Source organism: Salarias fasciatus, chromosome 9 (genome assembly GCF_902148845.1).
Source record: "Salarias fasciatus chromosome 9, fSalaFa1.1, whole genome shotgun sequence".
Taxonomy (NCBI): domain Eukaryota; kingdom Metazoa; phylum Chordata; class Actinopteri; order Blenniiformes; family Blenniidae; genus Salarias; species Salarias fasciatus.
The window spans coordinates 16,205,541-16,218,899 of NC_043753.1; the positions used below are offsets into that span (position 1 = coordinate 16,205,541).

The 13,359-nt window shown below is 45.7% G+C and overlaps 1 protein-coding gene across 1 annotated transcript; it reads left to right on the top strand.

The window, feature by feature from the left end:
• Positions 1-214: 214 nt before the first annotated feature.
• LOC115394403 (Golgi reassembly-stacking protein 1-like) lies at positions 215-5,874 on the top strand. Its single transcript, XM_030099712.1, has 9 exons — positions 215-424; positions 909-989; positions 3,334-3,537; positions 3,871-3,957; positions 4,055-4,185; positions 4,282-4,420; positions 4,489-4,606; positions 4,700-4,822; positions 4,917-5,874. The coding sequence occupies exons 1-9, from the start codon at positions 359-361 to the stop codon at positions 5,219-5,221; spliced, it is 1,254 nt and encodes a 417-aa protein (XP_029955572.1). The 5' UTR covers positions 215-358; the 3' UTR covers positions 5,222-5,874.
• The last annotated feature ends 7,485 nt before the right edge of the window (positions 5,875-13,359 follow it).

Sequence of the window (13,359 nt, forward strand, 5' to 3'; positions counted from 1 at the left end):
GGCCGGTTTTGGCCCACGGGTCTTATTTTCGACCCCTCCTGCTCTAAGTCATATGTTTCATTGCTTTGCACGGTACATCACACACAAATCTAAAGAGTGCAGTCACCCTGTTCAGGACAGCTAATCGAGCGCAGCATCCTCGCTCTGAGACGCCACCGTCGGTTTGCAGGCGTTCGATGTTTCTGCCGTCTTTATTTATTAGCCTTGCCTGGCCCTCCAGCGCCCGCTGTCAACCTGCCGCGCTCCGCTCCTGCAAGCTAGCTCTATTTTTAGTGAATATCACCCAGTAATGACTCAGAACTCCGCTCTCTCTCAGTGACATTCACTCGGTACTGGTGAAAACTAACTTTTAGAGGCAATGGGACTACCGCAGAGCTCGTTTCTGTCGGACGGGGGAACTAATTGTGGCTACCACGTCCATGGGGTATGTGCATGGAAAAGCAAGGTTACACATCCACTTCGCACACAGCTCGTCTTTTAGATCCGAAACACTCATCTGGCTCACAGTGCTTCGCTGACTTCACTGGGACAGAACAGAAACTGTCGCTGCGGCGCTCAGTGAGCTCCCAGAGGGTATTTTGCAGCTTGTTCTGCAACTTGTGAGACCGTAGTGAGCCCTTCATGGTGTCCGCGCCGCCCATGATGAGGTGGCATTTGGCACACGCCCAGACCCGCACAGCAGTTCCTCATAATGGACATCTTTATTATTATATGCAGCTAAATTCAGCGATAAAGTTACACGCTCGTATGTTGAACGTGGTAGAAACGCCGGTTGTGTGACTCCTTGCAATGCAATAAGGAAGCCCCGAATACTGAAGACTGCAATTCCAGGGGTGGACACAGGGGGGCGCTCACAACAGTTCATATTGTTGAATAGCCTACAGATTGAAAATGTGTCTTTTTTTCAGATACAAGAGGACTCACCTGCTCAGAAGGCAGGTCTGGAGCCTTTCTTTGACTTCATCCTCTCCATAGGAAACACCAGACTAGTGAGTAATCTCCCTGAGTGGCATTTATAAGACACCTACATGTTTATAACAATATATGTTGAAAGATGATGCTCATAACAATACAGTATGTTTTCTATCCTAGTACTCCTCTGAATAGCTTGAGGCAGTTAGGTTATGAAAATGCCACAGTCAATCCATCACTTAAGTTTTATTCATCTCACGGTCGGGGCGCTGGAGCCCATCCCAGCTGACTGTGAAAGCAGAGTGCAGACCGTACAGGTCAGCTGTCTGTCACTGGGTAAACACACCGAGACACAGTCAGACACAGACACTTCCATTCACACCCTCTGGAAATTTAGAGTCACTCATGAACCTGGTATGCATTTTTTTTTTTTCTGTGTGGGAAGAAGCTGAGCTTCCTAAACAAAACACACACACACCCTCTTACACAGAGAAAGAATGCAAACTTTACTTGGAGAGGCCCCAAAGCCTGAGCTCAAACCAGTGTTCAGTCTCCCACCATGTCTTTTTACTCACAAATTGCGGGCTTTTTTTTGTCATTGTCATCCTTCCACCTTCAGTGATATTTGCTTGTAGAATAAACCAAGTGAGTACGACGTTAAGGGGTAGAAATCAAAGATCAGGACCACAGAAGATGGCCATTGTTTAATATATTACATCAGGCGCTGTATTACTGAGATTTTTCTTTTTTTTAAATAAAGACAGTGAATTGAATTTTATTAAATACTGTGCTAATCGCCCAAATGCTCTGAGTTTATAAATGACAGTGCTCATTAAAAATATTAGATCCTAGCTAGCTACACACGGACAAAATTATTGGTACCCTTCGTTTAATGAAAAAGAAATTTACAGTGGTCAGAGAAACAACTTGAATCTGACAAAAGTAATAAATAAAAATTATATGAAATTTAACCAATGAAAGTCGGGCATTGCTTTTCAACCATGCTTCAACAGAATTATTTAAAAGAAAAAAAAAAAAAAAAAACATGAAACAGGCCTGGACAAAAATGATGGTACCCTTAAATTAATATTTAGTTGCACAACCTTTTGAGGTAATCACTGCAGTCAAACGATTCCTGTAACTGTCAACGAGACTTCTGCACCTTTCAGCAGGTATTTTGGCCACTCCCCATGAGCAAACTGCCAACATGTAGTTTGGCAAATTCCAGTCTGGCTTTTTCATGATTTGTTTTTAACAATGGTGTTCTCCTTGGTCGTCTCCCTTGAAGTCCACTTTGGTTCAAACAGCGACAGATGGTGCGATCTGACACTGATGTTCCTTGAGCTTGAAGTTCACCTCCACCAATCTTGAATTTCTGAATAATATGAGCAACTGTAGTCACCGGAACATCAAACTGCTTGGAGATGGTCTTATAGCCTTTACCTTTAACATACTTGTCTATATATATTTTTTTTTCTAATCTCCTGAGACAACTCTTTCCTGTGGTACACTTCATGTCACTAAAAAGTGGCTGCCTGTCGCCCTTTATATGAGCCACTGACTGATTACAAGATTGGAGACACCTGTGACGCTAATTAGTGGACACACGTTGGACTGACATGTCCCTTTGGTCACATCATTTTCCTTCTTTTCTAGGGGTGCCATCATTTATGTCCAGGCCTGTTTCTTGAGTTCATTTTTTTTTTTTTAATAATTCTGTTGAAGCATGGTCGAAAAGCAACGTTTGACTTTTATTAGTTAAATTTCATGGAATTTTTTTATTATTGCTTTCGTCAGATTCAGTCAGTTGTTTCTCTGACCACTGTGAAGTTTTCTTTCATTAAACGAAGGATACCAACAATTTTGTCCACGTGTGTAGCTATTCTAAAAGCTAAAATATTCGTGAGGAAGGAAGAGAGGCAGTGCTGACGTTCATGCAGCCTGGTTAAGGCTGCAGTCGATTCCTGATCCGCAGCCCTGTCCTCTCCACTCTAAGCTGAGAAGCTGGTAAATAGGAAACCGGAGGTGAACACTTTAGAAGTGCGTTGTGATATAAATTCCCTGAGCGTTACCCACAGGACGTTTGTCAGGCCTCACCTTTAAGCTGACATTTGGATGCCTCTTAGTGAAAGTGTGTGTCGGCTGTGATTGCCGTCCATTTTTCGCTCCGTGTGCGTCTGCTTTTTGTTGACTTTTATTGGGCTGCGTTATGATTTTAGATGCATTTTAAACTCCTATTATCTGTTTCTGTTCTGTGTTTTACTGCGAACTCCACATGACAGCCCATTTTTCATTCCCCAGAATGAAATTCAAGCAGCCATACAGTCTGCCGCCATAATCTAATTGATCCCACGCTCTTCGACATGAAACCCATGTTTGCGAGGTCTTAGTTTGAAAAATCTCTTTTTGTTGTCTTCCCAGAATAAAGAAGGTGACTTGTTGAAAGACCTCCTGAAAGCCAACATGGAGAAAGCGGTCAAAATCGAAGTGTACAACTCTAAAACGCAGCGGGTGAGGGAGCTGGAGGTGACGCCCAGTAACATGTGGGGCGGTCAGGGCCTGCTGGGCGCGAGCGTTCGCTTCTGCAGCTTCGAGGGAGCCAATGAGAACGTGTGGCACGTCCTGGTGAGCGAAACACACCTCATTCTGTTCCGGCTGCAGCTGGTAACCCCGCGTTGACCCCGATGTAAAACAGATCGGTGGCAGCTGTTCGACGGAGGCCGACACATTTTCTGCTGCTATTGTGTCGTAACGAAACGAAGTTACATGAAAACTACGTTTTTATGAGTTAATGTATGCCAGACTTGCACTCGAGTAATTCCTGTCAGTATTTAAGTTAATTTGACTGATTTGAACAGATGTCTGTGTGTTGTTTTCATACATAAAGAAAATATTGAAGCACAATGAGTTGGGCTGATACTGTGCTGAATGAAAGTGCTGCTTTCTTTCCCTCTTCAGGACGTGGAGCAAAATTCTCCCGCAGCTCTGGCCGGCCTCATTGCACATGACGACTTTATTGTTGGAGCTGACCAGGTGCTACAAGATGTAAGCCTAAAAGTTTCTTCTGCTGTTGTTCTGGTCGACGTGGATGAAAGCAAAAAGAAAACTAAAGTTTTTTTGCTTGTGTGACTCTTGATTCCAGTCCGAGGATTTCTTCTCTCTAGTTGAAGCCAGCGAGGGGAAACCTTTGAAGCTGTTGGTGTACAACACACAGACTGAGCACTGCAGGGAGGTGGTGGTCACGCCGAACGGAGCTTGGGGAGGAGAGGGAAGGTTAGCGATCTTAAAGTTTCAGATTCACCTTGTGATTGCTTTTTTATGTCAGTGGTTCAAGCTCATTTTGTGTAAAACACACCCTCCCATGCTCAGTTTAGGCTGTGGTATCGGCTATGGCTACTTGCACCGGATTCCTACTGGTCCAGTTCAGCTCAACAACCTGAGCAACAGCGACCTTCAGCCGGCGGTGACCGCCAGCAGTGAGGAGCCAGCAGCGCTTCACCGCACCGAGGTACAATCTGTCATGTCTTTTATTGCTGATTCACATTTCATAGAGTCGCTAATGGTTTGTTCTCTCAGGCGTCGTCTGTGGCTGATGTTAGCCCGTCTCATGTACAAGATTTGAGTCAAATCGAAGGAGTTGTGCCTGTGCCAGATCAATCTGTGCTCCCCCCCAGTCCACCGGCTCCAGACCTCGGTAACCACGTCTATTTTTAGAACGCCACCAGATCAAGTCGCCGGTTTGTCACCTCGCTCCAAATCGCGGCTATTCGTTCTCTGCTGTTTTCAGATATTCCCAGCCCGCCCGAGGTGGCGACTCCAGATTCATCAGACGTGGCTTCCACCAATGACGAGGGCCACAGCTCCATGTTCGTTAATTATGGAGACGAGTCAGCTGATCAGCGCAGCCTGGGTAAGCAGTTCACCCTTGAACGGAGGACATTATGAATGAAACTTGACATAAATGGACAAAGTTCATCTCGTCTCTGGACTTTCCTGTCTTACAGAAAACGTGACTGTTGACCTCGGCGCTTCGCCTTCAGAGGAGCGCCAGCCAGTCGCCCAGGAAACCGAGGAGGAGAGCGGCGTGGACCTGACCAGTTCTCCCACCAGCGACGCCGCAGACGAAGACGACGACGACGACGGCGTCGGCGGCCTGGAAGTCAGTGCAGAGAGCCTCAATATCTCAGGTATCTCCGAGATGCGGGACTGTAGTCCAGAGCCGACGAGCTCCGCTCAGATCACGGAGGAAGCGACGCCGGAGCCGGCCGGAGCACACACTGGAGAGGACAGAGAGGAACGACTTGAATAACTTGAACGGATTGCTTAAAGGATGATTAAGAGCACATCGCGTTACAGACAGCCTTCCCCACGGCCGCCTGCTGCATCACTGGAGCTTTTCTTTTGAATTCCATCTGGAAGCCGGCGCCATCGCTGCATGCTGACCTGCACACTAACACGATCATGTTGGCTAGAAAACACTAAACAACTCAAGACGTTTTATGCAAACTGAATGTAGAGCGAATCGTAGACGTACTGCGCGTTTGAAGATCGGAGCTGAAGTGCTGCTCGAGCGCAGCTGCCGCAGAAAAGCCATCATAGTTTATACAAGCAATCCAAAGGTTACTTGAGTATTTGTTCTCGTCCTCGACACTTTTTAAAGGTTGCATAACACTGAAGAAAAGAGAAAAAAAAAAGTTAGGGTTTTTAAATTGGGGTTCTTGTTTTTATTTCCTAATGAGAATGTGTGTTCAAATCTTTAATCTCAGGCAACTCCTGTTTAATCCTTTTCACCTTTCTGCCTGTTTCTTATGTGGAAGTTTGATTTTTGCTCGGTGTCCGTGATGAAGCTATATGTGAGGAAGCTCTGATTCTTTGCTATTTTTTTTTTTTCCTCGGGGGGTGTTTTAATGAAGTTATGTCTGATTTATATGGACGGATGAGAACACTCAGATATTTATATAAAAAGAAAAGATGCTCAACATGAATCCTCTGTGTTCCTGTCTTTTTTCAGTCCGGACTGACTTTAGGCTTCGAGACAGCAGGTGTCAGCAAACACCTCATTATGAATCTCAGCTGGGGCCGGCTTTGGCTGTTGTTGCCACTGCAGCTTTAAATATGCCAGATTACTGCTCTCATTTTTAGAAACGATGCCGTGACGCTCTCAGAAAGACGTCTTCGTAGAGAAACATTTAAGAGGCTTTTCTCACCTTAAAAACTGTATTCAGGAGGATTCTCACTGCAGTGATCAGACACGCTGACGCAACGGTGCAACATTTATACCATTTGCATAATTTTGTGGTGACAAAAAATTATATATGACTGACTTAAAAGCATGACTGTTGGCAGATTTATTCTGTTATCATGAAAAAAACTGTTATGCCAATGAGAAGAATTGTTTTATTTCTTACGGTGTCCAAAAAAATCTCATGAATTATAAAAGGCTTTGGCGTATATTCGAAACACATACAGGCCTTTATTTTTAAAATCTGTATTTTTAAACAAAAAAAAAAAATTATATAGATCAGAATAGTGTTATATTGGTTTTAAAAAAAAGATTTAAGAAGTAAGTGAAGCTCCAGTATCAGACAGGGAGCATGTTTCAATTATTTACCAGGGCACTCCTCTGCTCGGCCGAGGGGGGGGATGGGCGAGAGCGAGAAAGAAAAGCCTGCGTGGGGGAAGAAAGACGGGAGGAGATGGATTTGCCTCTCCACAGCTGGATGCTGGAGCACTCCTCACACACACACACACTTTTCCTCTGGCGCACCTGCGAGTGTGCGTGGACTACCTTCCTTCTGGACGGGTCTCGCTGGCGTTTAAGAAATTCCTGACAAATTAAATCCTCAAGACCTCTCTGTTGCCGTCACCCTCGAGGCGAATATGTTATTTCAGTGAGGTTTACAGCATGATTGTTTGAAGAAGCAGCCGTGGGCAAAAGCCAGCAGCTGCGTGCCATGGAGAGGGGGGTGGGTGGAGTGTGAAAGGGGTGGGGGGTGGGTGAGGGGGGGCACCTCTGGAGGAGCATGCCTCCTCGTCTTCCCTTTCTGCCTCTTTCAGAGGCCGTTTCAAAGGGACACTGTGACGCAGCTGAACCCACATGTCAGCTCAGCTTTATCTCAAGCCCTGAGAGGCTGGGCTCACAGGCACCAGCATCGTGCCCGCCGCCTCAGCCTGTCGCTGCAGCATGACAAATTGTGGAGTAGAATAACTCCAGAGAAAGATAGAAAGGAGGGACGGGCGGAGGGGAGGGAGAGAGAAAGGATGGAGAAAGGTAGAGAAGCGACGCTGAAGGCAGGATTGGCACAAGGAGAGGCAACTGTTCCAACCGTGCTCACATAAAACCCGGTCTTACTCTTTTGTCTCGTGGCTGAGGCTGAATTTCTGTGTGGATCTGAGTGAAATTCAACTGACTGAAGCATATTTAGAGTATCTGAAAGTGAGCTCAAATCCTGGTTTCTGCGTTCATCACCCTCACACCCTAATCATTCAGTGAGAAGGACTCTATATCTGGAGGCGCTGCGAGGTGTATTTGCATACAATTCCCGGTGCCATGTTGTTCACAGTTGCGCGGGAAAGAGCCCGGGAATCATCGGAGTAAAGTGGCTTTCTGTGTCAGACCACCAGGGTTCTCGCCGTAATTACATCCAGTCATGCAGGAGGCCTGTCACTCTGAGGGGTCTGCATTCATCAAGACGCTGTTTTCATCTCCGCGGTCATTACCGACTGGCTCCGTGCTTTCTCCTAATTGTGCGGAGGATTATTGCTTCCAGTAAATAAAACAATTCTCTGTCTTAAATCACAGCTTAGAAAATGAGAACGTATCATTTCGGTGCTGGATTTGCATGTTCTCCCTGTGCATCCTTGGGTTTTCTCCCGGTAAAACAGTTTGCATCACTTTGCAATTGATTCTGTAATCTATCAGGGTATAGCAGAGTAAAAAGAACTCAGTTCTTTTCCAGTTTTTTCCAGATTTTTCCTCATCGACGCTACAAGGCAATCGCTTTGAAGTCGCTCTCGGCTCATTCATTTTTTAAAAGCGTTGAAGCTTGTTAGAAAAGCACGAAGGAGATTTTATAGTTACCACGTTTCAGTCACATTCACACAGGGTGACCATTCCGCCGCGCCTGGGAGCAACTTTGGGGGGAATTTTACCTCAATCCAACTGTACATTTTAGATCTGGCGCACTTTCCCAGTTTCTTCCCTGCTGACAGCAGAGGAGGAGAGAAAACCGAGAGAATCCCACAGCCCGGTAACAAGGTGACGTGCGGCTGTCCTGCCTCATTTCCATGCAGCAGGGGTGGCCACACACAGGGCGGCACGCGCTGTTCCTCCGTCGGCCGGGTCCTGCTGATGCCGAGCGCGGCTCCATCTGCTCCTCCGACTCTCACACTAAAAAAAGACCTCGCTGGCTTGCATGCCATCGACGTCTTGGTGCCCCATAAATACATAAAGGATGTCATTAGTTTGCATCAGACTGTATTTTAATCACCATTCTACATCTTCTGGTGAATTCGTTAATATCAGACTCCTCAGGGTTAGGTGTAATTTATTTGAAGAGTCTCATTCTGAGTTTTCCTTTTCAACTAGAGTTCAAGCAGGGTTTTTTTTTATTTTCTACTGTGTCCTGAAGGCATCCTCTTGTACGCAATGCTTGAAAAGAATACGGCGTCCGCAGCGTCACTGCTTTCACCCTGTCAGAACAGGAAAAACAAGTTTGTTATGGCAGCCTTTTCAAGCTGCTGCATCTTTGTGGGTCTCCTGTTTTTTTTTTATTTGCCCTCCCTCTCTCGCTCTCTCTCTCTCCCTCGGTTGATCAGGAAGCCCTTTTGTTCTGCCGAGGAGCAGCAGATGAGGCAGAGGGATAAAGGTCTGGCTCAGCCTCTTTGCTTCTGAATACAAGTGGAAGGGGAAACGCGACTCAGCAACATCGCCGCTGCTCCTCTCTTCCTCTGACATATTTGCACCGACACCCCCACCGCTGCCTGCACTGGGTTTCGACCCGATGGGGGGACTGTCTCTTACAGTTAACCTCATTTACCAGTAAACTATCACCCCACGGGGCAACGGGCGCTTGATTTTCGCCCTCTTCAGTCAACGTGCGTAAGGAAACACGTAAGCAGGACGTAGCATAACGGAAAGCACGAAAAGGTGGATATCGGAGGATTATCTTGCGTGTCATAAAAATGAGTGTAATGTTCTTGTCATTTAGAAAATGTCAGGGGCTTTGTTAGGTAAAAGGCACGGCACATGGCTGCCGCTGATGTTTTATGAAGCTCCTCTGTTTGCGTCGTTCCACAGCAAGTAAATACAAGTACGCTACATAACACACACACCCTGAGGCTGATTGTTGTTTTTGTTTTTATTCCTGAGATCTCAGTCATTATTTCTCATCCACTTAAACAAACAGCTCCAACGCTGCATTGCAATTGTAGCTCCTTCAATCAGCATTGTGTTAGTGTGTGTGTGTGTGTGTGTTCGTGAACAGATAACCACCTGACACAGGCAGGGCTTTGCGTGTGCCCCCGCAGCGTCGTCCTGCTAATATGGTGGAGGGCGGAATGAAGTGTGTCGACTTTTTACAGCAAAATGAAGGCACCGTGTTACCGCAGTGGATTAGAGGGATCGGCGGTGCAGAAAGATTAAATATATATATGTAGAAAAATTATGCTGAGCTGCGAAGTCGTCGTGTGTGTACAAATGAGTGAGTTCCATGAAAAATGGGATTGATGTTGTGGAACTCAATCTCAAGTTTCTCCTGTAATGCAATTTTTTTTTAAAAATCCATGACTGATTTTGGGACAAATGTCGGTGAGTTTTGTAAACGTTTGAGTGGCAGAAATAGTTTTGTTTTTCCCAGCAGCGCTGCAGCTCTGTGTGTACACATTATTTTGACAGAACCTGAACCCTCAGACATGCAGAGTGTGATAATACTCAGACCGAGCGGGGAGAGCGTGAAAATTGAGAAGGGATGCACAAAGCGGTGTCCCAAAATAAGAGTGCCCCAGTGGAAAAGGATGAAACGATGTGTGTGTGTGTGTTTGTGTTTGTGTCGCATATGTGCCCCGAAATGCACTGTTATCATTTTAGGCCAGAGCTGCATTCCTGAACAACAGCTGAGCTGCACAAACTCTCAGCCTCCCCTTGAGATTCCCTTTTTTTTTAAGTAATTACTTTGCAGAGCAGGGGGTGCCCTGCTCCTCTCATGTAGCTTCTGCTCCTCTTCATCTTCCTCATCTTAAACGGTCTGACTTCTGTCGAGAGCTCTCTCTCGTCTCGGGCTTCGCGCTGGCCTGCCCTTAAAACGCACCATTTGCTATGCGAGTCATTAAATCGCTATTAGGCGTTCCGTGAGGCGCCGTCCATCGACGGCATTACTCATCCGTCATAATTACAGAGCCTGTATGAGCGGGGCGGCAGAGTGTTTTTTTCTTCCCAGCTTCCGTGGGTCCGCGGAGACGAGCAAGGACCCCGTGTCGGTGCAAAGCCAACACACGGAGTGAGGAGCGTGTTTACCTAAGGAGAGGCAAACAGAAGACGGCAGGTGGGTTCGGGTCGCTGGCTCCACCTGCGACTGCAATTACAGTGATAAATGGAGATCAGGACGCCGCGGTGACTCAGAGGGGCTCTGGCCAATCGCTCAACGTGGCCATGAGTCATCGGCGGCCGCGGCTGTCAACAGCAGTCCGTCAGGAGCATGGGAACATCGAGTTCATGTATGTTTTGCGTGCGCACATCTGCATGCGAGGGGGAGGCTTCGAAAGTGCTGATGGCGAGTTTCCACCGTGGTCAACCGTCCCCCCATGACAGTGGTCTGTCTGCAGAAGCGTTCGTCACGCCAACAGAGATGAAGACGTGGACTGGAAGGACTGCCTCGCTCACTTAGATGTATATACTGTCCATTTAAATCGGTACATCGCGTTCTCAGAGAGTCGGGTGGCATACGGAAGGCTTTGCAGAACACGGCGAGGAGGTTAATTGAGTCCTTGTCATCTAAATTTGTCTTTCTGCCTTTCTGGAAGGAAACCTGGCGAAGCTAATTTAATGATTTAGAACTTTAACACCACTGAACAAGACTATGATAAAACACTTATTCAGTGCTTTAAAGAAATTGCAGTTTTCCAGTGTAAAATCACAGTAATAATGTCTTTTCACGTGGAGGAAATACTGTTAAATAATGACCGTTGTGGCTGGAGCAGGCCGCTGTGCGGACCCTAATTGATTGCTTTGTCCCCATGGCAACTGAAAATTACCCTGAAGGACAAAATCACAGGGTTCTGCAACATGTCTAAAATAACATATAGCAGCTGCTTTCATCCCATTTCCATGCGCCACCTCCACCTTCTTCTACTCACATTACAATCTCCCTGACTCAGGCATCGATTTTGTTTTTCATAAAGGTTTCAGATACACTGAGCTTTAGCTGCAAAGAGCACAACTTTGTTAAATGCCAGCAGTGAGAGAGCAGGAGGGATTAACCTATAGGTGTTTGTGGTGCGTAGGGAGCCACATCAGAGGTTTTTTTTTTTTTTTTCTCTCCTCTTGCAGTAACACCATAATGTAGCTCATTTGGTGGGCGTGACAGCACCGCCGTGCCCTGAAGTTACAGCCAGCTGGCAGCTGCTGAATTCTGTCTTCCTTTCCACTGCGAGACTATCGCCCTAGATTCCCATCATGACATTTCAGGCGGCATGCGATCCTAGGAGGGGATGTGGGGGAAAGAAATCCCCTCTCACACTTGCGGTTTAGTTAATATTCACACATCCTGACAAAGGGCTGGGGTAGCTTTCCTCGATCTGCCAGGGAAGCAGGAGCAATAGTATCAGGAAAACTGATCTATGCTTCTATTTATATCCTAGTTTATGGTAAAACATCATATTACTTCAATATCCAGACTTGAATGAGGGTTACTATTGAACGGCTGTTATTTCTCATCTTTCTGGTCCATTGATAACCTTTCAAATCACGCCGCCCTCCTGTCGGGCAATCAGTTGATCGGAGAAGCTGATTCCAAATTATTTGTATTCAAGCGATGACCTGCGGCAGATAAAATGGAGACGGTTTTGAAAAGTGAGGGAGCCTGTGATTTAAAAATGGAGGGTGAGCAGCTGCAAGCTCCCCAGTCTGCTGGGCGAGAGACTCACTGGATAACTGAAAACTTCTGAAGAAAGCATCTCGCTGTGTAATCAGTACCACTTGCAATAGCTAGCAGCTGGCTCGCTCAAGCTTGCAATGAAAAACTAGTTTCACATCATATCATGTGAGCTGTAATTGTAAACATCTGGGCAATGTGGAGCCAACACAGTGAATTAGCACAGACGCCTCTGAAGACCAATAAAGAAACCACTAATACTGCTAACGGGGTTGTTTCTGCTGTGGTTTATAAATTCAGATTACTAAGTCATAAGCTGCCTCTCACAGGGCTGCCAACGTCTCGTATTTGACTTTAAATTCACTCTGGCGTTATACAGACCTTTCTTCACAATTGAAAAGGATTCAAAATTGCAAATCTCTAAACCACCGCACGGCCCTAGCTTTTATCATATTGACAAAAAAAAAAGAACATCAAGGTCCCCCTCTTCGGTGAATGTTTATCAAAATAATTTATGCAGCATTGTATTCAGTCTAAAAGCTGTTCTTGTTTTCGTGCTGATAAAGAAGACAAAGTGGTTTACGGCTGGCTCTTCCCGCGGTACGGGCGCTCTCGTGGATTGTAAACCATGCACTGTTCTTTTGTGGTGTTGACAAGAGAAGTTATGAAGCATTAAAAAAGGGCTTTGTGAAATCAGATGGAAATCATTTCCATCCAGATGCTGCACGAAGTGCTCGAGCCAGATGCTTTTCATTCCTGTGAAAATGAACAGCGCAAATAAATCTGCGCCTAATTGCTTTCTTCATGTGGTGTAATAAAACTTTACAAGCAACATGCAATCAAAACAATAGATTTCATCTCACTGATGCTCCAAATTATAATATTGTCCTGTGTTCAATTTGTTGTTTGATTACGCTTTAAGTCTGCGAAAGGGAACATATTAAAAGTGACATTCACAATCCTTTACCTTCACGTGCACTATGCTGTCTAAAGGTTGAGCTATGAAAGAGGTACTTCATGCTAATTGGCCCCCGAGATTGGATTTGCCTTTTCCAATAATGCTGCTGTCAGACTGCTGCCAGGAGCTTTTATCTGCCTCTGCTCTTCAGTGTATTCAAAGGACCCTTTTATCTTCTTCTTGATTTGATAATAAAGCAACTATAATGTCTGCCCACCGACACACAACTGTAAACACAAAGGAAGAACATTTTTTGATACGAGAGCTAATAACAAATCCAGAGTTTCATATTTTTCTACTTCTTCTGTTATTTAGTGTCATTTAATCACATCTTAGTTTGTAGGTGTGGCTCCTCGGTTCCTCTGCCACTCCTGGGAACCTGCTTCTTCTATTTGATGT